Here is a 23,484-nt window from a genome sequence, read left to right as displayed (position 1 = left end):
AGTCACCTAGGAGACAGAGGCACATGACAGAGCATCATGGCGTAGTGCTGTGAAAACTGGCACACAGGTTGCTAAGAAAAAAAGAACAACGCTGGCAGAAGAAAAACGCCAGAGAAGAAAAGCAAGGCAAACGACACTAGCTCCAGCTAGAATAACCTGCCAAGTGTGCGGCCGAACATTCAGGGCTCACATAGGTCTCACCAGCCACATGAGGAGGCATAAAACCCCAGTGCAAAGCCCTCAGCCCTCTGGATGACAAAGTGGTCATCATCGAACCACGATGGACGAACTATATATATATATATTTGTTTGCTAAAGCTGGAATCCAGTCAATCTCTACATTTTATGTTTGTTACGTATGAAGTGTAGCTGCAGGTCACACGAACCCAGCATTCTACATCATGGTGTCCAGCTATACACACACACGTTAATTGTCCCTCCCCCCCCCTTATAGCATATTGCTAGTAAAAGTGTTTCTATTGGAGCATTGACTTATGTTGTAATTACAGTTGATATTAAATGATTATAACACAAGAAAAGTTTTGTTTAAAAAGTATGTCCCATATCCAATTCTACGTACATTACTTATATCATCTAATATTAAGACTAAGACTAAGACTAAGACTGCTTTATTGATCCTTACGGAAATTTGTTGTGATTACAAGGACTCTTTTCTCATATAAAGACAACACAACAGAAAAATACACATTATTACTTAATTATCTTATTTATAAATTACAAATGTTACTATAAAAAAGGTAATAACTTATTACGCGTTTCACATGTAAATCTAGTCATGCATGTTAATCAGTTAACTCTGCTATGTCTTTCGTTTTCCTGACTGATTCAGGCAACCCATTCCATGCACTAGGATTAGTCAGAAACCTTTGGCGTTTCATGTTTAAAATCGCAATTCTTTTTCTTAATCACTGCAAATCACTGCAAATGTTCACACAGTTTAGTTTAAGTAGTTTGATCATACCTAAAAAATGGATAAGTATCAATACCTAGGATGTATCTGAAGCCCTCTTGGTATTATGTTCCAGAGTTGGTTTTTAAAATCGTTCATAACGATACATATTTAACTGACCTTAAAAGCAAAATTCCATTCTTCTAATCCTCCAGCAGCAATGGCTCTACAATAGACGAGCGTCCTTATGTTGGGACTAATTCTATGGACACAAGAATACATTTATTATTAAGTTGTTAACCCTTAAAGTTATTACTTGAGGAGTACATACATGTTTAGAGCTTTATACTGCCTAGTTTACCACCAAAATCTATAGAACCACAGCTCAAATGAATATTGGACTGTATTTTTAGCGTTACCCTAAACGGAAATAGTCTGTATTAGTTTTGTGTGGTTTGTCCGTCTGTCCGTCCTACCCGTTTAGATATCAGAAACTAAAACAGCAACTGAAAATTGTAAATCATGATATTTTAAATCATTCACAATTCTAATGCAACGGCTACTTTTTTGTTTCTGAAAGTGAAACATTGAATTTTTAAAATAAACTATGCAAGAAGACTTTTCATAAAAATACACCACTTTAAATGAAACATGTCTGTTTTTTTTAAATGTTTACAGACTTTTTCATTAATAATCCAAGCATTATTCGCACAATGGTACAGAAAAAATTGCATAAAATTACAATGGAAAATTTACATTTTATGTTTTTTAACTAACTAATTGAATGAAATTCCGATTTAAACTTTGCTTTAAAAAATATTTTTGACATTTCCTTTATTAGTAAAGTAAAAAAAATTACTGCTTCATAACACGTAGTCTGACACATCCTCGTTACACACTTGACAACAATCAGACTAAATAGAGATCATATATACATATATATATCTAGATATAATTGTATTAATAATTTCAACACAAATTACATCTACTACTTATTAAAAAAAAAAAAAAAAAGCTTATCTTTCGACAGCTCAGGAGTGGAGATTTATGTATTAAGTATATGGTAGTATCACATTAAGATGAGTATTGGGAGTAACCAGCATAATGTACACCAGTGATGCCCAAAGTACGACCCGCGGGCCAGATCCGGCCCGCGAAGTGGTTCTATCCGGCATGCCGAAACGTCGATTCAAAGTTTAGAAAAATCCCCCCGCCCCCACTCAAAAAAAAAAAAGGTTTAAAAATGAAGCTTTACCTACGTAAGGGCCCTCATTTAATCTAATTGGTACGACAACATTGAACACTTTAATGGGAAATGTACCAGGAAAAGTGAACGGATTTTTTACTTTTTGTGGAACATGATAATAAGCCAACATATTTGTTTTAGAAAGAACGTGTCTGGCTGTTTAAACACAAGAACACATATGAACAGCATTATGAAATAAATATGGCGGCATTGGTGAGAATATTTAACAAAAAGAGAGAAGAAAATGAGTCGGTGGTAAGACTTGTTAAAATGTTGCTCACATTTGAAGTAGAGAAATGAACCTATTTTCCGACGCGTGAAAAAAACAATAACATTCCAATATCCCATTAATTAATGTAAGTACTACATCCATGGGTTTCTCATAAAATTAGTTTAAAGTCAATTTCATTTTTAGTTCATTTTTTTTACCTTTTCGGTCTTGTTGCCCACGACACGAGTGTCGGAAATTAAAATGGCCCGCTGGTCAAATTAGGTTGGTCATCACTGATGTACACTATTACCTGCAAGCCTATTAATCCTGAACAAGACATTGTTCTTATTTAAGTCTAGTCATTTTAAGATTGAGCGTATAAAGCAAAACATGTAGAAACTTTTGACCATACAGACGGACAGGCAGATTGAGTTAATTTTAATATGAGGTTTGTCAAAAAAAAATCAAACAACTTACAAATTAATTTTGGGATTATCCATCCATGTTTTGTACAGGCTTTTGACAGCATCAATACATTCAGGAACTTGGTATACACATGCTAAACCAGCTATAAGTACGCCCTTGCTACTACAAACAAACAAATAAATATAAATATATATATATATATATATATATATATATATATATATATCCACCTAATGGGGATACCTGACTAAAGTTGGGGAAAGTAAAGGCGTTTTGTCATTTGTGCTGGCCACATGACATCCTGCTCGCTAACCGTTGGCCAAAGAAACAGACGTCCTTTACATCATCAGTCCAACAGAAAGCAATGTCTGAATGGGTAGCTTTACTTTCTATAATATATATATATATATATATATATATATATATATATATATATATATATATATATATATCAAATGTTTTAGAAATATAAACAAAGTAACACAACTATCAAAACTATATCTACCAATAATGTAAGAGTTATTTCTATTGTCTGATATCAAACAGATTAATTAATAAATTGACTAATGAAGTATTTGTATCTCTTGTTAATGAATTATCAGTAATTGACTTTTTGATTACTATTTTTTTTTTATAGATTCATGACTTGTCTATGAATAATTATGCAAAGTTTCAGATTGATCCGAGAATGGATGTGGGAGAAATAAAGTGTTAAGCCCCCCCCCCCCCTCTCAAAAAGTTAATTACTGATAATTCATTAACAAGAGATACTAATACTTTGTTATTCATATATATGGCAAAATTGTTGGGCCCTTGCATTTTGAGTTATATAGTATTAATTGTAAAAAATAAACTTATTTGACCCCCCCCCTCAAGTGGGGCCTGGAGGATTTTCAAATCCCCCCTTCCTCCCTCCACCCTAGCTACGGCACTGTGAAGGAACATCCTAAACTTGCAGTCCATTTTACTGATATTTTTATGTGCATGTGACAGGTGGGGAAATGTGACGTGTGTTTGGCGCGTTTTATGTCTAGGGGATGATTATTTTTAAAGCTATCACACACCAACCTATCAGCATATGAATCGGGAGCAGGCACGCAACGTAACAAGCAATGAAAGATAGATACAAAAGTTAAAATAAAAGAATATTTATTTACATAAATATACATATAAGAATAAAAAAGGGGGGGGGTTGCATCTATCTCTAAATAATACTAGGTCTAATCATCACTCTTGCATCTAATAAGAGAGTATGTCACTTTGTCCTCTGACTTAGCTGGTATTCCTGTTGATGTCGCAGCTGGCTGTGTCCTGGCTTGAGGTTCTGCAGCTGGAGGTGGCGCTCTAGCGGATAGAGGGACGCCGGTGATATAGTTCTTGTGGAGTCTCAATCCCCAAAATCTAATATCTGTAGTGGGCACAGTAGGGCGGGTGGCCGACTACCGTGGGCACAAGGTTACTGCGGGCAGAGTTGATCTGCCGTGGGCAGCGTAGTTGACAGTATATGTCCAGTGAGTTGCAGAGGGTTGGCGTAGCTATGACGTCTCACACAGATCTGAATCTATAGGGACGTCGCACCTAATAGCTTGACAGGTGGGCTGTCGAATAGGCGGGCAATGCCGATAGCGCCAAGTAGTAGAGTTGAGTAGATCTCAGTAGGCAAGTGCAGTGCTGAATAGCACTAAGTACATAAATAGGCAGGTAAGTAATTCTTGATAGCAAATAGGTGATTAATCCAATAGATAAATAGGCAGGTAAATAATCCGATAAATAGGCAGACACCTGAGGGAGGCACCAGGTATTCCTCTAGGAGGGAGAATAAATGATATAGTCCAGACTCGATAGCTCAGCTCGAATGAGAAAGAGAGTCTAGCCTGATTTAATTTACCTTATATACAAAGGCCTGGAAAATGTGGGCGGACACAGGAAATGTCCTAGGCTTAGAATTATCTTACACGTGGGTGAAGTAGACTTGAGATGGGATTCGCACATTGGGAGGTCAAGGGGCGTGTTTGTCCTCGTGGTCTCCTAGATCAAAGAGAGACATAGGAGATCGGGGGGGGGGGGGAGTGACTTGCATTCCACACAAGGTGGTGTTCACTGCGGCTGTCAGACATCCTGCGATAAGATCAAAGAGTCCGTGTGTATCTTTGCCCCGGTCAAGGGCAGATAAATGAAAGGACGCGCCTTAACTATCTCCAATGTGGTCAACTAAGTCTAGCCTGGAGCGGAAAAGGTGTGGCGGGTGAATAATTTAGGGGTAGGATGGGGAAATAATTAAAATAAAATAAATAAATAATGAAAAATAATAATTAATGCTGTGATAAATTTGAGTGACTGACAGCGAGTTTTTGACTTGTCACAGTGCATACTTGAACTTTCAAACAAATAATAATGGTAGATGCCATGCTAATATGACCATGGGCGTAGACGCTGATATCCGACCCCCTTAGCTACGCCCAGCTACAACCATGGAAATCACAGATCAAGTTTAAAAGTGCTGAGATATGTAGCACCTATTAATGTGTAAGCTCTGTGTAGTAAACATGTATTTTTAAAATAATTTATTTTTGAAGCTTGTAGTAAAGGTTTTAAAAGTGATAGATCTTTGAAGCTTGCAGCCCAAAGCGCTGAACGGCGAGGGATGATCTAAGTCATAGCAAGTAAAGGGTAACAGAACTCAATAAAATATGGATAATGGCAGTGTAAAAGCTGCAACTTACTGGTCAATGTTTAGTTTAATTAAAAAAAATACCCCACACTGACAACGTGTAGAAAGACACGATTAACTCTCAGATGAGATACAAGTTTTGTAACGGAAATAAATAACTACAAGCAAAATATAAAAGAATACCTAATCTGGGCTCCGCGAAATTAGTTCCGCATTTGGCCCCACAATGGTTAAGTGCCCTGCTATTTAGTAACGGATGAATACATGGTAGATTACTTGTTCTCTTCCCATGACTTCTTGGTCACAATGGTAAAGTTCGGCCCTGCTATTTAGTGACGGTTGAATACTACTCCCCCCCCCTTTTTTTTTTTACTCCTCTTAAATTACGTAGGGTAACTCTAATCCATCCGACTTCCAGAAATAAAAGAGTGACTTTTCCATTACGTGGTGTCAAAACTCTTGAGCCATGAAGAGAATTATATATATATATAGATTTGTACAGCATGCATAAAAATCTGGGAGTTTTCAGGATTTCAAAAATGTTTTTTTTTTTGTGTTTACTTAAAAAAAGGAAAGAGGGCAAACGCTTCAAATATTCGATCATAACAAACAGTTAGAAAATATAGAGAATATGCTAATGTGTTTGCTATAATAGAATATTCTGAACAGGTTTGGGTCTGAGTACTTACTGTTCTGAGGGTGAAACGCCTGAGAAGTTAAGCCCGTAGTTCTGAAAAGGAGTTTTCACTAGCTTTCGCATGAATGCCTGATCAAAAGAAAAAGACTTGTTTAATTTAATTGTAATTAAATAGTTTTCATGTAACTACCCTTATCTTAAAATATTCTTCTTAAATTTTCTTTATCAAGGATGGTACCATAATGCTAGGTGTACCAGACACCTACTTACCTAAAGGAGGACAAAGTGATACTATAGATGACAAAATAATTAGACAAAGTAAATTAATAAAAAAAAAACTGGAATTTAGTTTTTTGATTAAACATATAGTCATGGGCTGGACCGGTGGTAGCGCTTGGCTTACGAACCTGAGGTCCCGGAATCGAACACTGGTGAAAACTGGGATTGTTCATTTCGGGATCTTTGGGAGCCAACTTTAACCTGTAACTGACGTTAGTTGAGGAAAAGTAAAGGAGGTTGGTCTTTGTGCTGGCCACATGACACCCTTGTTAACCGTAGGCCACTTAAAAGGATGACCTTTACATCATGGGCCCCATAAAGATCTGAAAGGGAAACTTTGTAGTCACGTGTTTTTATCACGTCACTAAATATATAAAGACTATACAAATCAAGTGAACCCGAGTCTACTACAGGGGCGTAGCTAGGAATACTCCATCGTTTGGGGGCCCGAGGGGATTAAACTCTTTGGGGACCCTGCATTTTGCGTAGTATTTTATTTTTTATGTAAAAAAACACTCATATGGAGGCCCGGGAGATTTTCAAATTCTCCCCCTCCTCTCCACATCCTAGCTACGCCGCTGGTCTAGTAGTGAAACGCTTTTAGAGCATGGAATGGGTTGCCTAAGCTAGCCAGGAAAACCGGTGACTTGCATGATTTAGGTCATTGGTCAACATGTATGACTGAATGAATGATACGTAGGACGTAATCATCTTCTTTTTTTAAGAAACGTCTGTATTATAAGATAAGATAAGATAACTTTTCATTGAACTTGCAATGTTAAAGAAGTGTTTGTGTTTAAACCAGAAGATATGACCTATTCCATTGCTGCAAACAGCATTAAAAAACCCGGGCATTTTTACACTTGAGAACAATGCCTGGATTTTGACAGATAAAAGCCGAAAAAAAAGAGAACATGTCTTTCTTTAGTCGGACGACTGGTTACCCGACAATGCTTGTTTTCTTTCTATCTAAAATCCGCACATTCGGACTTTAATGTGGAAATTAAGAATTACGCTACGTGTTTATGATATTATTTTCAATGCTGCCCATAATCTAATATGGCATTTTAAGCCAAAAGTGCAACACAAACCTAAAGACAGAATTGGTTTTTGTGTTCATGAATATATGTGTTCCTTTTCATATTTTTTTAGAGAGAGGTATTTTGATTTCTTATATATATATATATATTGTTACGTCTCTCCTACTAACCAGGCTCTCTTCAAACTGCACCACACGACATAACAAACTGAAAGAACCTCACAACTCAGGGCTCCAAAGTATCAGTCAGTTTAATTTCAAATACATCACAATTGGCAACGATATTAACACTGTCTTTACAAAAGCCTAGTCTCTGCTCCGCACTGACTTCACACACCGTGCTGGTTCTCGCCTCGTACTGGTCACATTGCGAGGTAACGTAAAGTGTCTAGACTCAAACACACTCGCTTATACAGGGTCTCTACTGGCCTTCTTAAACCGGATGGAACGTTGCTTGACCACTCCAGTTGAATACATTCGCCATGAATTGCGTGCCTAATATTAACACACAGGTCGTTGCCGAACACGGTTGACCGCTCGTCCAGTGCCGGATTGGTGCGATTTGCCAAGGCTAAAAAACACACACAGCCTACGACCAACTGTGTCACCACCAGGTTTATAACACTATATAAATACATATAGCTAGTGCTTCCCAGCTGTGAATGACAATATCACACATTTTAAGGTAGCTTTTAAGGGTGTATTTATAGCGTTTGTATTGACCCCTCTTCCCTGTGAGCGCTTTCCTGCATAAAGCTTCCGTACAGAATTCGTTTGATCTAAATGCATGACGCGTAGGACGTAATCATCTTTTTTTTTTTTGAAGTAACGTTTGTATTATATAAGATAAGTTCTCGTATACAGAGTAATGGACCTCATTCACCAATCATAAACAACAACATTTAGTCACGTGATCTTATTGATAAAACAACGAAAAAAAACTGTCACGTGACAACCATCATGAATTAAACTTGAGATCGTAAATTATATATAAAAGATAGAGCACCACATGGCTAAATGTTGTTTGTTTACGATTGGTGAATGAGGTCCATTAAATGTGCTAGGACAAATGTGTACAAATACTCCTTCCTCCCTATCGCTATTAGAGCATGGAATGGGTTGCCTGAGCTAACCAGGAAAACCAGTGACTTAGCAGAATTGAAGTCATTGGTTAATATGCATGACTAAATGCATGACGCGTAGGACGTAATCATCTTCTTTTTTGAAGTAACGTCTGTATTATATAATATGATAAGATAAGATAATTACAAAGTAAATTTGCAATAGTTATTTTAGGCTTAAGATTTGTACTATTTATAACCATGGTGGTTGACCTGAAACCTGCCATATGCAGGAGTCAATGTCAGCATTCGACCAATATAACCCAATTCCGTAGTTGCAACAGTCCACGGTAGATTTTCTTTCTCATGTTCAAGGTATTCCATAATTAAGAAAGCTGTTTCTAATTCTAGGTAGCCCGATCTGTCAGATACAAATTAGAGTGTAACATTAATTTTAAACAATACAAGACACACTCAAATTAAATGAATATTACTTGGAAAGAAATACTATTCTGCATGATTAACTCAAATCAAATGACAATAAATAATAACTTGTTCAATGATATTAACAAAAAAACTTGCCAATTCTCCACTTTTACTTTGCAATTATGCATGAAACATTGAACCATATTCTTCAGACACAAATACAAAATATAATAAAATATTCGGAAAGACACAAGGATAGTGTACGATCGAAGTTCCATATGCTAGGACAAATGTGTACCAATGCTCCGTCTTCCCTAGTGCTAGTAGAGCATGGCATTGGTTGTCATAGCCAGCCTGGAAAACTAATAGACTACATAGACCGACCAGAACCTGATCGACTGTCTGTCGCATGCGGCTTCGCTGCATGTTCCATGGACGCTGAATTAACAGGGACAACTAGGGTATTTGAGGCTATTAGAGCCCGAATGAACCAAAACGAAACCGACACTGGCTCCAGTGTACTAGCTACGGGTAGTGGCGGTGGTGGGTCGACGTAGAAGAAGAGGCAGTCGGCGATTCAAATAACATCCGCTGAGTCCTTGAAGCAATCACTTACATGCAGTGGGCGCCCTCTCATTGCGGTGTAATGGGCAATGAGGTGGCTGACATCCTCGCACGCGAGGGAGCCTTAGCAGCCACTCACCTCGAAGCACCAAGCACATTTTGACAAGCTACGGCAGAAATCCGAGCACTCATTCATGAGAAGTGGTTAATAAAGTCCTGGGAGGTATTCGACAGAACCAGTGGTGTCTGGCAGCATATGCGTCACCCTGATCGCGACGATCAGTGGAAGCGGTTGAAAAGGTCAGAACAAACAATTATTGCACAGTGTAAGACGAAACATTGTCCTGTTGGGACATCCTTTGCCCAATTCAGTCCTAACTACGACTATCGATGCCGTCACTCAAGAGAAAGCGTCGAAATAGTGTCGCTGCATATCTTGTACAAGTGTCCCCAGCTCCGAGAGTTGATGGGGAGCGTGTCTGTGCAGTCACTCGACATGCATGGTAGCTACGAGGCATTACTCCAAATGGCCCAGTTTCTTGCCATAGCACTACGGGATAAGTAGTCCTTTCATAGGAGTTCATCTCAGGTTACCTGAATCAGCCAGGAATAATAATGACTTGGCAGAGCTTATGTCATTGATTAAAGCATGACTAGTTTGATACAGAGTCACGCGTGGAAGTAACCAGCTTCTTTTTACAATAACGTCTGTATTATAAAAAATAAGACAAGCACACTGTAACAAATATTTTTGTTAGAAAGAAAGCTTAACTTATAGGGATATAGGGAAAGAACTCTGCCTTTAATACTATATCTATGAATAATGTGTCACAGTCTCAGTTGACATTGCCTGTTCAATGTTCACCCCTGGTTAAGAGGGTGAAAAGACATGTGACACTCCTGATATAGAAACAGGAAGTAATGATGACTAAATTGACTTTTAGTTCAGGCAGTCAAGTGGTATCCTTTGGTCCAGTGCAGTCAGTAGTAATGACCTAAAGAGTCAAGTAGTAATTTGAGTTAAGAAATATCTTTTGGGCAGTCGAAGCCAGTGGTCACTTGAGACATGTATTTCTAGTAGTTATTATTCTGTATTATTATTATTGAAGTCTTTGTTACCCACTGTGATGCGGACATTACTTGAAGTCTATTTTGGAAAATTTGACATTTCGGATATATTTGATACCGCTGTTATACGGATGTGACTTTGTTTCTTATTAGATCATGTAACTGCCTAGAAGTGTAGTATTATTATTGTCATCAAATAAACTTTATATTTTGTCTGCCCAAGAGGATTCATGTTAATCTGTAACATCTATATTCGTCTCGTGCTAAGTGTGACTCCAGGAAGCACGAACCCAACACTCTACGATATTCGCGACACATTAATAGTGACCAGTCTCATGTGTAATAGTAGAAACTGTGTACGGAACAAGTTAGATGACTGTATAGCGAACAGAATATGTTACTCACTTATACAAGTTCCAGGCATCATTAATGAGTTGAAGTCTATTTACAATTGGTATAACCTAAAAGGAACAATTGATTGATTGAAATACCAGTAATTACGATTGGTATAACCTAAAATTAACAATTGATTGATTGAAATACCAGTAATTAATTATTTACATCTATATAGAAATTATTAATATATTTATTCCTAATATAATGTTAAACTCTACTTAAGGTGTGTTAGTGCTTTAAAAAATTAGTGATATACATTTACAATGTGTTTGTGTAAACCTGCTAAAAAGAAAATACGGTAGAACATTAATTGGGAAAGCGGTCAGTCCGTATACTCGATCGTCCGGATAACCGAAAGCGGAATAGTACAAACAATCCATTTCACCAACAATATAAAATAAATTCTATTACGGAATTTCACAGTACGTAAGCATAAAAGTTAGGTTATATAAACAAGGGACATGGCCGGTCCTACACATTGCGGGGCCATATGCGAAGCGTGAGGACAAGTCTGGGTAGAGATAAAGATAATACGTGGAAATTAAGAATTTTTATTAAAAAATAAATTTTTCATTTGCATTTTATTCATTCTTTACTAATTGCAAAATCACGGTCAAATTAAAGTATGAGCCATTTAAAAAAAAAGGTAGTTTTTCAACATTCGAATCTGCCTTTTTGATTTACTATAGACTATCAAAATATCGCTTTTTATAATTTTTTTTAAAGAGATCGAGATAGATTTAAATCTATATTTACATGCCACTGACTATTAGATAAGACAGAAATAATTAAGATTGGCACTCGGAACAACGTCTTGAAAGTTGAAAGCACTGATTCTCTTTTTATTACAAATTGCCAGCTTCCTTATGTCCATGTAGTGCGGAATTTTGGAGTTTTCTTCGACTCCAACACTATCTTTTGACCCACACATAAGTCAGCTCTGCAAGGGTCTTTATCTGCAGCTGCGTAGATTAGGCCAGATCCGACCATATTTAACAACGGAGTCAACAAAAACGCTAGCTGTGGCATTCATACTCTCCCGCCTTGACTACTGTAACGCCGTGCTAGCAGGTATACGTGATGAAAAAATATCCAAACTGCAACGTATACAGAACAACGCCGCACGAATAGTACTTAGAAAAACAAGACAAGATTCTGCTACTACGCTCTTGCGCATGCTCCATTGGCTTCCCGTGAAAGAGAGAATCGATTACAAGGTCGCCACACTTTGTCATCAGTGTATATATAACAATGAGATGCCCTTGTACCTTAGTGAACTGATTACTCCATATGTACCCTAGAGAGCCCTGCACTCAATGGACTCAACGCTTTTAGTGGTGCCACGTTTCTCCCTCAAAAGCTACGGTCTGCGGACCAAAGGTTTGGAACTCACTCCCCATTGATCACAGACAGACAACATGCTATACCACTTTTAAGAAGAACATTAAGACCTACTTGTTTAAAACTTTTTTAGATTAGTTTTTTATATTTCCATTGTCGTGTTTGTGTTTGTAATGTTATTACAGCACCTTGAGCCTACATTTTGTTTGTTAACAGCGCTTTATAAATAAAATTATTATTATTATTATTATTATTACTGTGAGTTAAGTATTGGAAATTCCTGTTTTGGTTTCAATTCACCTTATTATTTTTTATTAAATGAAAAATGATAATGATTTTTTTTTTTATTTAACGCGATTAGGATTAGCATTTTTCCATATTTATTGCCACATAAAAATGACAATTTTGTCTATTTCTCAGGACATTTTTATGAGTTTTCATGATAACTTAAAATAGTGTCAGGCTATTTTCATAACTTTTCTTCGTATACTTTGCATTTTTGGAGATGGCAAGGAGCTCCTGGAAAATCAGGAGGATACGTTATAATTTTAAATGGCTTTAATTTAATAATTTACTACTAATGTTAGCGCGGGGCCAATAAAAGTGCGTGGCCCACTACGGCAGCATAGGTTACTGAGCCCTAAGGCCGGCCATGACAGGGGAACATACATTTATTAAGAGAAGATATGAAAAATGAGGAGCCGGTGAAGCCTAGGCAGTTTGTGGAACACTGTGCCATAGCCTGGCAGAGCCTGCTACACCGCTGACCCCAAACAGTATAGGCGCATGCCGCTCCTTTGGATATATCAGCTGCGTGGAAAAGGAGAAACTAATTTGCGGGTGACATCGTTCCGACCACAGCTAATGCCCAGGCTTCCATCTCATTTAAATTCTATGGTATAATCCATAATTGCATCGCGACTGAAGAAAGCCATAAGAAAATATTAATATAATGTTTTTTTAAACATAATTTGTAAATAAAAAAAAAGTTTTTACTAACCGAATGATCTGTCTTCAGTTGCTTGGCCAAAGCTTGCCAGTTGGATAAGTCATAATTAACTCTATAAAATCCAATTAAATCGACATTACAGATAAACCACGACATATCAGAGTCACTTGGTGCCAAATCACCGTAAGATATACTCTCTGAAAAACCAAAAGCGAAATACATATACATTAGAATATTTGTCACTATTTATTTTGGCGTTAAAACCAAAAAAGCTAACAAAAATTTTTTTTCACAAATACAATCTTAACACAACTGTTAATTCGTACATCCAGTTGTGTGAAAAGATGATTATATCAAAGAATAAAATTAAAAACATTCAGTAATAATAGACCCTGGATGACCAACATTAAAAATTAACATTCTGTCGTCATCGAGAAGTACATAGAAGTCTATTTATAAAGCGCTGGTTATGAGTGTGTATGCGTTTTTTCCGTGTGCATGTATATATTGCATCTATATTGTTATTGTACAGTAGTTAGGCTGACGTTGTCAATTGTAGTCAATATTAATTTCCATTTGTTTGGATCAATAAAGTTATCTTTTCTATCTTATCTTAATGATAACAAGTATTCCTACCGGCCAGCTCTGTATATCAGATGAAGTTAGAGATGTTTCTTCAGATTTGAAGATACTTACATCTTATCCCAAATGTATCGCAGGATGGCCGTAGGGAGGGGTTCAAAACCAGGATCATCTAGCCCAGTGGTTCCCAAACGTTTTCCTTAAGACACACTTTGCACATTCTGAGTATGTCGCTTACTTTTTTCTAGAGTGATTTATTCAAGCGGTATCCCAATGGTTAAATATTCTAGCAGTTCGAGGAACACCTATTCAGACCTCGCGGAACACTAGGATTTCACGGAACACAGTTTTGGAAACACTGATCTAGACCATTAATCAATAGTTCAAAGGGTGTACCATATGATCAGATAATTACACTTAAACCATTTTTTAAAATCAATAATTAATAATTAAATTTAATAGACACAAATGTATAAAACGTATTTAAAGAAGCAAAATTAAAAAAAAAAATAAAAAATAACTAGTGGACCGCGGCGTAGCATACACCGCTATTTTGTAACGGTTGAACACTTCATGAAAAACACTGTTGTCCAAATGGGGTGAGTTTAGGCAATCGACTAAGTATGAATGGAAAGAAGAAACTCTGGATAGAGCAACATACACAAATCAACCAATAATTAATTGCCTAATTGAGTATTTCTGTTTATTAATTTCATGTTTTGTTAGGTACAAAAAACTAATTGTTTAAAAAATCAACTTGACCAAAGAATTATTTAAGGGGACTTAATACAACAAATTTAGCCACATCTGTGAATACTTCAGTATTAGTTTTCCTTGTAGCTACTAAACAAAATAATGAATTATCGGTAATTATTTGTTTAGGTGGTTACCTTTAATTGGTTCATGTTTTGTCTATGTCAATGAGTAATTGTACCAAGAATGGGTATGGGAGAAATAACGTGTACATAATTCTTATAAGACATACAGACAGTAAGTTGATATAAGCTTTGTAAAGATTATTATCCACGATTTAAAAACTACTTACAATTTACTTGACAAAAGTGGCATTAAATAATGAAGTCCAGTTGGTAAGTACAAATGTACATATCTTAGTGTTCTAAAGTAATGCACTTACTTGACTCCTCATCTTTCCAAAGCCAGTAAACATCTTCATCTGTCGGATCAAAGTTTAGGGTTAAACTACTTGCAAATGTCAAGGGAATGTTCCAAGTATAACTGAGGATGATTAAAGTAAGTTCCACTTGTTATTTAATGTAAGATGTTTGTTTGTTTGTAAAATGTTTTACATGTTTCGGATGTTCCTTCAGAGTTGAAGATAGTTTACTTTCTAGTCCAAACCTCCCGCAGGGCGACGTGGGATGGGAGCGGGCAGGGTTTGAACCCGGGACAATCGATAAATCCAAACGACAGTCCAGCGCGCAAACCGCACGACCAGGCAGCCATCCTATTTATTTATTATCTTAGAGTAAATAATGTAATCAACAGACAAATTATCTCAAGAAACAGGTAACATAGGAATAGGAAGTTGGAATGTAAGTCTAGTGTAATCCTAACTTCATAATTTTGACTCAAAGACACAGCAGTGTCATATTCATATAAAATCTAAATCAAGATTATTACAATTGAAATGCTCAGATAACGCCACCTTTGCTGGCTAGGTCATATTCGCAGGATAGAGGAAAATCATATTTCAAAAGTGTTCTTTTTATGGTCAACTCGTGACAGGCTCAAGAAAAACCTGGCAATCCCCACCTCCGATACATGGACGAAATCAAACGGGACCTCAAAGCATTGATGCTGACTACTGTAAAATGTTTTACGTGTTTCGGATGTTCCCTCTGAGTTGAAGATAGTTTACTTCCTAGTCCAAACCTCCCGCAGGACGACGGGGGATGGGAGCGGGCAGGGTTTAAACCCTCGACCGTCGATGAATCCGAACGACAGTCCAGCGTCCAAACCGCACGACCAGGCAGCCATAGACATACATCTCTATACGTGGAGAGAGATGTTAACAAAGCATTAATGCTGACTACCGAAAAGACATAGTCATAGATCTCTATACGTGGAGTGAGATGTTGACAAGGCCTTGCATTCAGCTCAGATAGAAAAGCCACCTTAACCTGGGATACATGTAGACCAGGATTTATATCGAGAACAGGGCTCCACAGTCTAATGAACAAGTGTTCGACGAGATGAACCATAGTCAGAAAGACACATTTCTTATTCCATATGTAAAGAGACTTCTTACAAGTGCTCCTTTCTCACCAGTGCCACTAGGAAATGGAATGGTTGTCTAAATCAGCCAGGAAAACCAAAGACTTGGCAAAGTTTAAGTCACTCACTGGAGGTGCGGTGGTTGAGTGGTATAACGCATTGCTTCTGAACCGGGGTCCTGGGTTGGAATCCTGGTGAAGAAATTTGTTGGGGAAAAGTAAAGGCGGCTGTTCATTATGCTGGCCACATGACACCCTCGTTAGCCGTAAGTGGCATTTTAGTTTGATAGTGAAGTAAGCTTTACTTGAATAGTGAAGTATATCTTACTTGAATAGTGAAAAAAATCCTACTAAAATTAATAAGTACATATTACCTTAATAGTGAAATAAATCTTACTTGAATAGCTAAGTAGATATTACTTGAATTGTCAAATGAATCTTACTTAAATAGTAAAGTAAATCTTACTTGATTAGTAAAGTAATTCTTACTCTAATAGTGAAGTAAATCTTACTTAAATATTGAAGTAAATCTTACTTAAATAGTGAAGTAAATCTTAAATGATTAGTAAAGTAAATCTTACTTAGTGAAGTAAATCTTACTTGATTAATAAAGTAAATCTTACATAAAGACTGAAGTAAATCTTACTTGATTAGTAAAGTAAATCTTACTTAATAACAGAAGTAAATCTTACTTGATTAGTAAAGTAAATCTTACTTAAAGACTGAAGTAAATCTTACTTGATTAGTAAAGTAAATCTTACTCAAATAGTGAAGTGAATCTTACTTAAACGGTGAAGTAAATTGTACTTAAATGGTAAATCAATTCTTACTTAAAAGGTGATGTATATGTTCCTGGATCTGCCGCATTACGATTCAGTAGAAATCTCTCCTGTCGCACTCTAAGAGTTGCATTGCTGTTGTCGTCACGTGTCACTGTAACTAAGGGATAGTTCATTTGTAGAATCCATGTGTCCATCACTTCTTTCACGTCTAGCGTTTTATTGTCCAGTATTACTTGCTAAAATGATAATACACATTTTCAAGTGACATTTTTAACTCTTTCTCTCCGAATTGACGATACCATCGTTGATCTGACCACATCAAATTATAAGGAGGCGAGGTGGTTAAGTGGTAAAGTGCTTGGCTTTCGAACCGAGGAATCCTGGATTCAAATCTCAATGTAAACTGGGATTTTTACTTTCGGGATCTTTAGGAGTTCTCTAAGTCCACCCAGCATTAATAGGCACCTGACATTAGTTGGCTAAAAGTGAAGGTCGTTGTGCTAGCCACATGACACCCTCGCTAACTGTAGGCCACAGGGACATAGCGACGTAACATTGAAAGGTCTGACTGCCAAGGGGCCTCCACAATAGAGAAAATGAAAACATAAGGTAGTAGATCATTATTTTTTTTTAAACATGTAAATCTTACAGTTGGCAACACTCTCGTGGTTAAGAAGAGCCAATTTGTAACGTAGCTCATAATGTATAAAAGTAGCTCTGGATTTCAGTAAGTGCATAAACCACAAAAATGTAATTTTTTAGACTAAAATAAGCATATAGATACATAGATTAAATTTACGAATACCTATTTTATTTCTACTAAAATATGGCATGCTTTAAGATATAAGTATTAGTATTAGTAATAATAATAATAATAATAATAATCTTTATTATCCGTAAGGAAATTTGTCTTACAATTTGTGCATTACACCAAACAAAAAACATTATAACTATAAGAAACCAAAGTGTACATTCACACCAGACGCACTCATAATTTACATGTGACAAAGTTTATACCAGATTGTTCTTATTTAATGATTTGATTGCCAGGGGAACAAAAGAGTGTTTGTGTCTGTTTGTCTTTGCTATCGGTGTCTTGTATCTCTTTTGTGATGGTAAAATCACAAAATCCTGACACAAAGGGTGATTCTTTATTTCGAGGACCTTGTTAGCTTTTTTATAGATGTTTGTCTCAAACAACTGCCCAAATGGGGTTTGTTTTTTGCCAATGCTTTTGCCAGCAGCAGTGAGTGGATTTGTATTAAAGCTTTACAAAAACTAAAGGGGTCGCCATAAAAATACTGCACCAGGCCACCACATTCTTATTACGACCCTGAATATATATTTAAAATGTATGCAGTATGTTTTTTAGGTGAAGAAAAGAAATACGCCAACTATTGCGCTTCAGATACATGATAGAGAGGCGTAGTGAATGAAACGTGCAACCCGGGCAATGTGCTTTATTGGTGCCCCACTAGTCCATTGCCAAGTTTGTGGCGCCTGAGGGTACCCCCCGGCATCATCTCCCTTGCCCACCCCCCTTTCTACGCTTCTGATGATAGCTTACCTCTGTGAGGGATGCCCAAAGATCATCGTGAGACGCATCAGAATATTGATTGCTTGTAAGGTACAACTGTTTCAAAATATTAAGAAAATAAGAAGAAGATAAGATACTTTTTATTGATAGCATAAAATGAAAATTCAGTTTGACAACACTTGACCATAACTACTGTAACAATGACAATATAGGTGCTAATACAAAAAAACATTAATAAGATGTACACATTTACATTTCTTAAAAACCTAGAATTATCCTGTTTTTAGTTCTCTGATTTTCTATCTAACTAAAAAAAAATTACATTGTTTTCCAAAGTTCGATATTTGATCTGATCTATTAAATATTTATGTTTGATCTGGTGTCTCATTGAGTGGTGGGTTGTTGTATTTTCTGATAATTGATCTAATTTTTGATGCGACAATAAAAATAATGGAAAAGGAAAAGCTATTAGATGTGTGCAAGAAAATGTATGTGTCCTTCCGTCTTTCAAGTTGAGTGCTCAAAACTAAAGAAAACTGGCAAGATGTTTATTTTATATTTTGTAGCTTCTAATATTTTGTATCTCTGGAAAAAAACATTTTTGTTTTTTAAATCAGATATTTCGATAGAAAAATATATTTTAAAACAATACATAAAAGACATATAGTCTTTACTTTAAATAATAATAATAATAATAATAATAATGGTAATAATAATATCAGTTTGAATTAAGAAAAAGTGCTGTTTGGGAGCATTTATATATAAACTTTAACTGATACACAATGTCTGAGTTTTCTTGTGTAAAAACTACTAGTGTTTATTTTTTGTTTTCGAAAATAAATTTTCTTTCTTAAAAAATAATGTACATAGAGAAAGATGATTATACAATAATAATAATAATAATAATAATAATCTTTATTATCCGTAAGGAAATTTGTCTTACAATTTGTGCATTACACCAAACAAAAAACATTATAACTATAAGAAACCAAAGTGTACATTCACACCAGACGCACTCATAATTTACATGTGACAAAGTTTATACCTTTAGGTTTGGGTGAAGCAGATAATATATTTATAATCTTCTTAATCATATATTTGATGTTTGATGTTTAATCTCATTTTTTCTAATATTTTTTTTTTAGTTTGATCTTGGACTTAAAATTTAGTATGAAATTGAAAATTATTTTGGATGTGATATTTTATATCATATTTTGTGTTTGAAATGATGATGGATCTTAAACTGAATGCAATGTTTGAAAAGATGTTTTACGTAATGTTCCATACAATAATGCATTGCCAATCAACTCTTTAAAACAATTTATAGTTTTTTTTTATTATTATTTATTTAGAAAATTATTTAAAATATTTGTAGATATTTTATGGAAAATAAAATTCCGTCGCTCTAATCATATTTCAACATAATATAAGATAATCGCTTGATTGACAAGCACATTCACATGTAGACGTAGTTTAACTCTTTCTCTCCGTAATTATTTACAACATTCTGGTGGAATCAACGCTGGTATCGTCAGGAGAGAAAGAGTTAATATCTAGATAAAGACTACAATGTACTATTGCTTACGGTCATTCCTTTTGTAAATGTTTCATCCCCCAGAAAGTGTTTCATCATACGGATGACTGCCGCTCCCTGAGGGTTAAACAAAAAATATGTATACAGTCATTTTAAAGTTTCTGAGCTCGTTCCTGTGCAACGTTTAGGCTAGATGGTAAATTTTAAAATAAAATAAAGAAACTTCTAATACCTGTAAAATAAATCAAATCTACACCAGAAATGGCACATTTGTAGTAAAATTTATACATGCACAACTGATGGGAAAAATAAATCTATTTTTTACAATTTTTTTTTTCATATTTGTTTTTTTTAAATGCAGCCAGTTGTATTCAGTCACGCTTTTTCAATACAGAATAAAAAAAAATACTAAAAATATTTTATTAAAAATAGATAATACCTACATTAGTAAACTTCAATAAAGTAAAATACTTTTAAAAAAAATAAATTCTGGGTCAATTCGAATTTGTATCTCGTCAGCCGCTAGAACTTATACCTTTCTGTTGTTTCGGCCAGCGAGTAAGGTCTGGCTAATGTTTTATCACGCTCACATCTGCAATATTTTAAGTTTTAATACCACTGCCTGGTATGGCAATCTCAACTTTAAAAATAAAAATAAACTTCATAGAAATCCTAAATGCTGCTGGTAAAGTCATTGGCAAAAAAAAAAACAACCTCATTTTGGGCAGCTGTAGAGACAAACATCCATAAAAAAAAAAACTAAAAAAAATATAGAAATAAAGAATCACCCTTTGTATCAGGATTTTGTGATTTTAATCATCATAACAGAGATACAAAGACACTGATAGCAAAGACAAAGAGACACAAAAAACTCTTTTGTTCCACTATCAGTCAAATCATTAAATAGAAACTGATATAATGCACACACTGTGACACGAATTTCCTTACGGATAATAAAGATCAATATGATTATTATTATTTTTATCGTACTTTTGAGATTATTTATTGGTATGTTCATTATGTGGACATCTAGATCTAACACTTGATCTAAATATCTGGATTAGAACTCTTCATATCTAGTATAGAATCTAGAAGTAATCTCTAGAAAATTTGAGTAAAAATATAAGCAATGCTTAAAAACATCATTCAATGTTGCGTTGTCTCAAAGTCAGGGCAATATCGCTGACTATGCAATGTTAGCTAGAGACCTAGATACAGTCTTAATCAAATTTACATTTATTTTTTACTGTGAAAAATTATAAAGATTAAACTAGAGTTTTTCCCCTTTTGGCCGACGAGTTAGTAATTCTTTTCTCAGCAACAGAAATCAACTGATAAATTATCTAAAATAGAGCTATTTTTGAGATCAGCTATCTTGTTTTTTGGATTCAGGTTCTGCTGGTTCCATGAAGATCTGACTTGAATAGAGGTATAGTAATAAAAGATTTTTTACCTTCACATATGAAATGGTATCAAATATTGCAAATATTTCATCTGTATGGCCAACTGGTACATAAATCGGATGAGAGGAGACCATACCATCCTTAGCAAGAGCTTCTTGTACATACGTAGCAAATGACTCGAACTAATGAAATATAATAAATCCCCCAAAAATGTATCATTTGCATTTTCTAAAAAAATATTTATAAAATAAATGTATGCGTAAAAACTTTTGTTTCTTGATAAAAATGATAGACATGTCGCAATTATATATTATTATTATTATTATATATATATAATATATATATATATATAGATATATATATATAGATAGATAGATAGATAGATAGATAGATAGATAGATATCAAAATTAAATAAAGATAGCATACTAATATTGTACTCAAACATGTAGGTGGTTTTCTATCCACTCATTAATCCAATCGTTTAATGAAAGATAATTGCATATTAATTAGTGACGTAAACTGGGCCAAGTCGTTGGTTATTTGACTGATCAGACAACCCATTCCGTGCTCTGTGGTACTTGGGATTTGGGAAGAAGGAGAACTTATACAAGTTTGTCCTAGCGTATGGAATAAGAAACTTGCCCGCTAAAAATAGTGACAGATTTGACAGTATTTATTCACAGATTATAAATTATTTCTATATAGAATTGCCTTACATGTTTATCTAAAAACATCATTACACGCTTAGTTATCTTATATATGTACAAATTTAAAAATAACTATATTAACATTCTAGAAATGATTTATGTTTGTTTGTTTGTTTTGTAAAATGTTTTACATGTTTCGGATGTTCCTTTAGAGTTGAAGATAGTTTATTTCCTAGTCCAAACCTCCCGCAGGACAACGGGGGATAGGAGCGGGCAGGGTTTGAACCCTCGACCGTCGATAAATCCGAACGACAGTCCAGCGCGCAAACCGCACGGCCAGGCAGCCATCCAATAAGATTATAAGATTTATACACGGAATATTTGACCCTCATTTTAACCATCCTTCTAACAATGTTCCACTCAGGGTGTACATTAACTGCATTAGTCTTTACTATCATACTTACAATGTTCCACTAAGTGTGTACATTGAGTGTCTTAGTCTTTACTATCATACTTACAATGTTCCACTGAGGGTGTACATTGTCTGCTCTAATATTAACCATTATACTTACGATGCTCCATTCTGGGTGTGCATGGTCTGCTCCAAGGTACATCATATAATAAGAAAAACCTTCATTTAGCCACAAGTCATCCCACCAACTAGGTGTGACAAGATCACCAAACCACTGCAAAAATGTGTTAGAAATCTTTTTGAATTTTGAACCTAAAGTTGTTGAAGTGTCATCTATTTTTGTTCAAAGTCACTAGAGCAATCATCATTGGAGTGTCAAAAGTGACTAGATCTGTCATCAATGGATTGCCCAAAGCCACAAGATCTGTATTTAATGGAGTGTTGAAAGTCCATATATCTGTCATCAAAGATTGTCGAAAATTCACTAGATCTGTCACCAGTAGATTTTTAAAGATCTCTAGATCTGTCACCAGTAGATTTTTAAAGATCTCTAGATGTGTCATCAATGGTTTGTCGAAAATTCACTAGATCTTTCGACAGTATATTTTAAATGTCTATAGATCTATCATCAATGGATTGTCAAAAGTCACTAGATTAATCATTAATGGATTTCAGTTTTTGTATTTCTAACTTCCTTTGATAATGGGATGATATATATATATATATATGACCGCTTTCAATGGCAGGCCCGCCCCCATTTTTTTTACGTTGTCTTCCCATCGCTTTCTCTGTCTGCCTTTTTTTTTCCTGGTATTGTTCCCCGAAGGAAGGTCTTTGCGAACCCCAAAGACCTTGTAATATGGCCATATATTTTTAGCTAGCGTTTTCAATAATATTTGCTCTAAATTATGATACTTTTGGTTAAGAAAAAGTTAAATCACCTCTAGTTTGGCACTAAAGAAAATAACCGAAAAAAAGTTAATATCACAGACATCTGGGAATTATTTTTGGTCTGATAATAAAGCGGCTATATTTTCAGAGACAAAAAAAACGCGAAAAAAAATTTAATTGTACCAAAAAGCTTATGCAAGAAGAATTTTCTGAAAAAAAAAAATTTTGACCATATAA

General features: G+C 35.3%; 1 protein-coding gene across 1 annotated transcript in view; it reads right to left on the bottom strand.

Moving 5' to 3' along the window:
* The window catches only part of LOC106075181 (aminopeptidase N-like), a 49,630-nt gene that overhangs the window by 10,110 nt on the left and 16,036 nt on the right, over positions 1-23,484 (bottom strand). Inside the window, exons 10-21 of the mRNA XM_056028641.1 lie at positions 22,517-22,630; positions 21,347-21,478; positions 19,945-20,010; positions 18,390-18,455; positions 16,871-17,058; positions 14,942-15,042; positions 13,276-13,421; positions 10,944-10,999; positions 8,754-8,901; positions 6,154-6,230; positions 2,845-2,955; positions 1,091-1,172 (exon numbers count right to left, since the gene is read on the bottom strand). Coding sequence (XP_055884616.1) covers positions 1,091-1,172; positions 2,845-2,955; positions 6,154-6,230; positions 8,754-8,901; positions 10,944-10,999; positions 13,276-13,421; positions 14,942-15,042; positions 16,871-17,058; positions 18,390-18,455; positions 19,945-20,010; positions 21,347-21,478; positions 22,517-22,630 — 1,287 coding nt within the window. The remainder of the gene's footprint in view (positions 1-1,090; positions 1,173-2,844; positions 2,956-6,153; positions 6,231-8,753; positions 8,902-10,943; positions 11,000-13,275; positions 13,422-14,941; positions 15,043-16,870; positions 17,059-18,389; positions 18,456-19,944; positions 20,011-21,346; positions 21,479-22,516; positions 22,631-23,484) is intronic.

This window comes from Biomphalaria glabrata, chromosome 5, assembly GCF_947242115.1.
Source record: "Biomphalaria glabrata chromosome 5, xgBioGlab47.1, whole genome shotgun sequence".
NCBI lineage: Eukaryota > Metazoa > Mollusca > Gastropoda > Planorbidae > Biomphalaria > Biomphalaria glabrata.
This window is presented reverse-complemented; position numbering and strand designations above follow the sequence as displayed.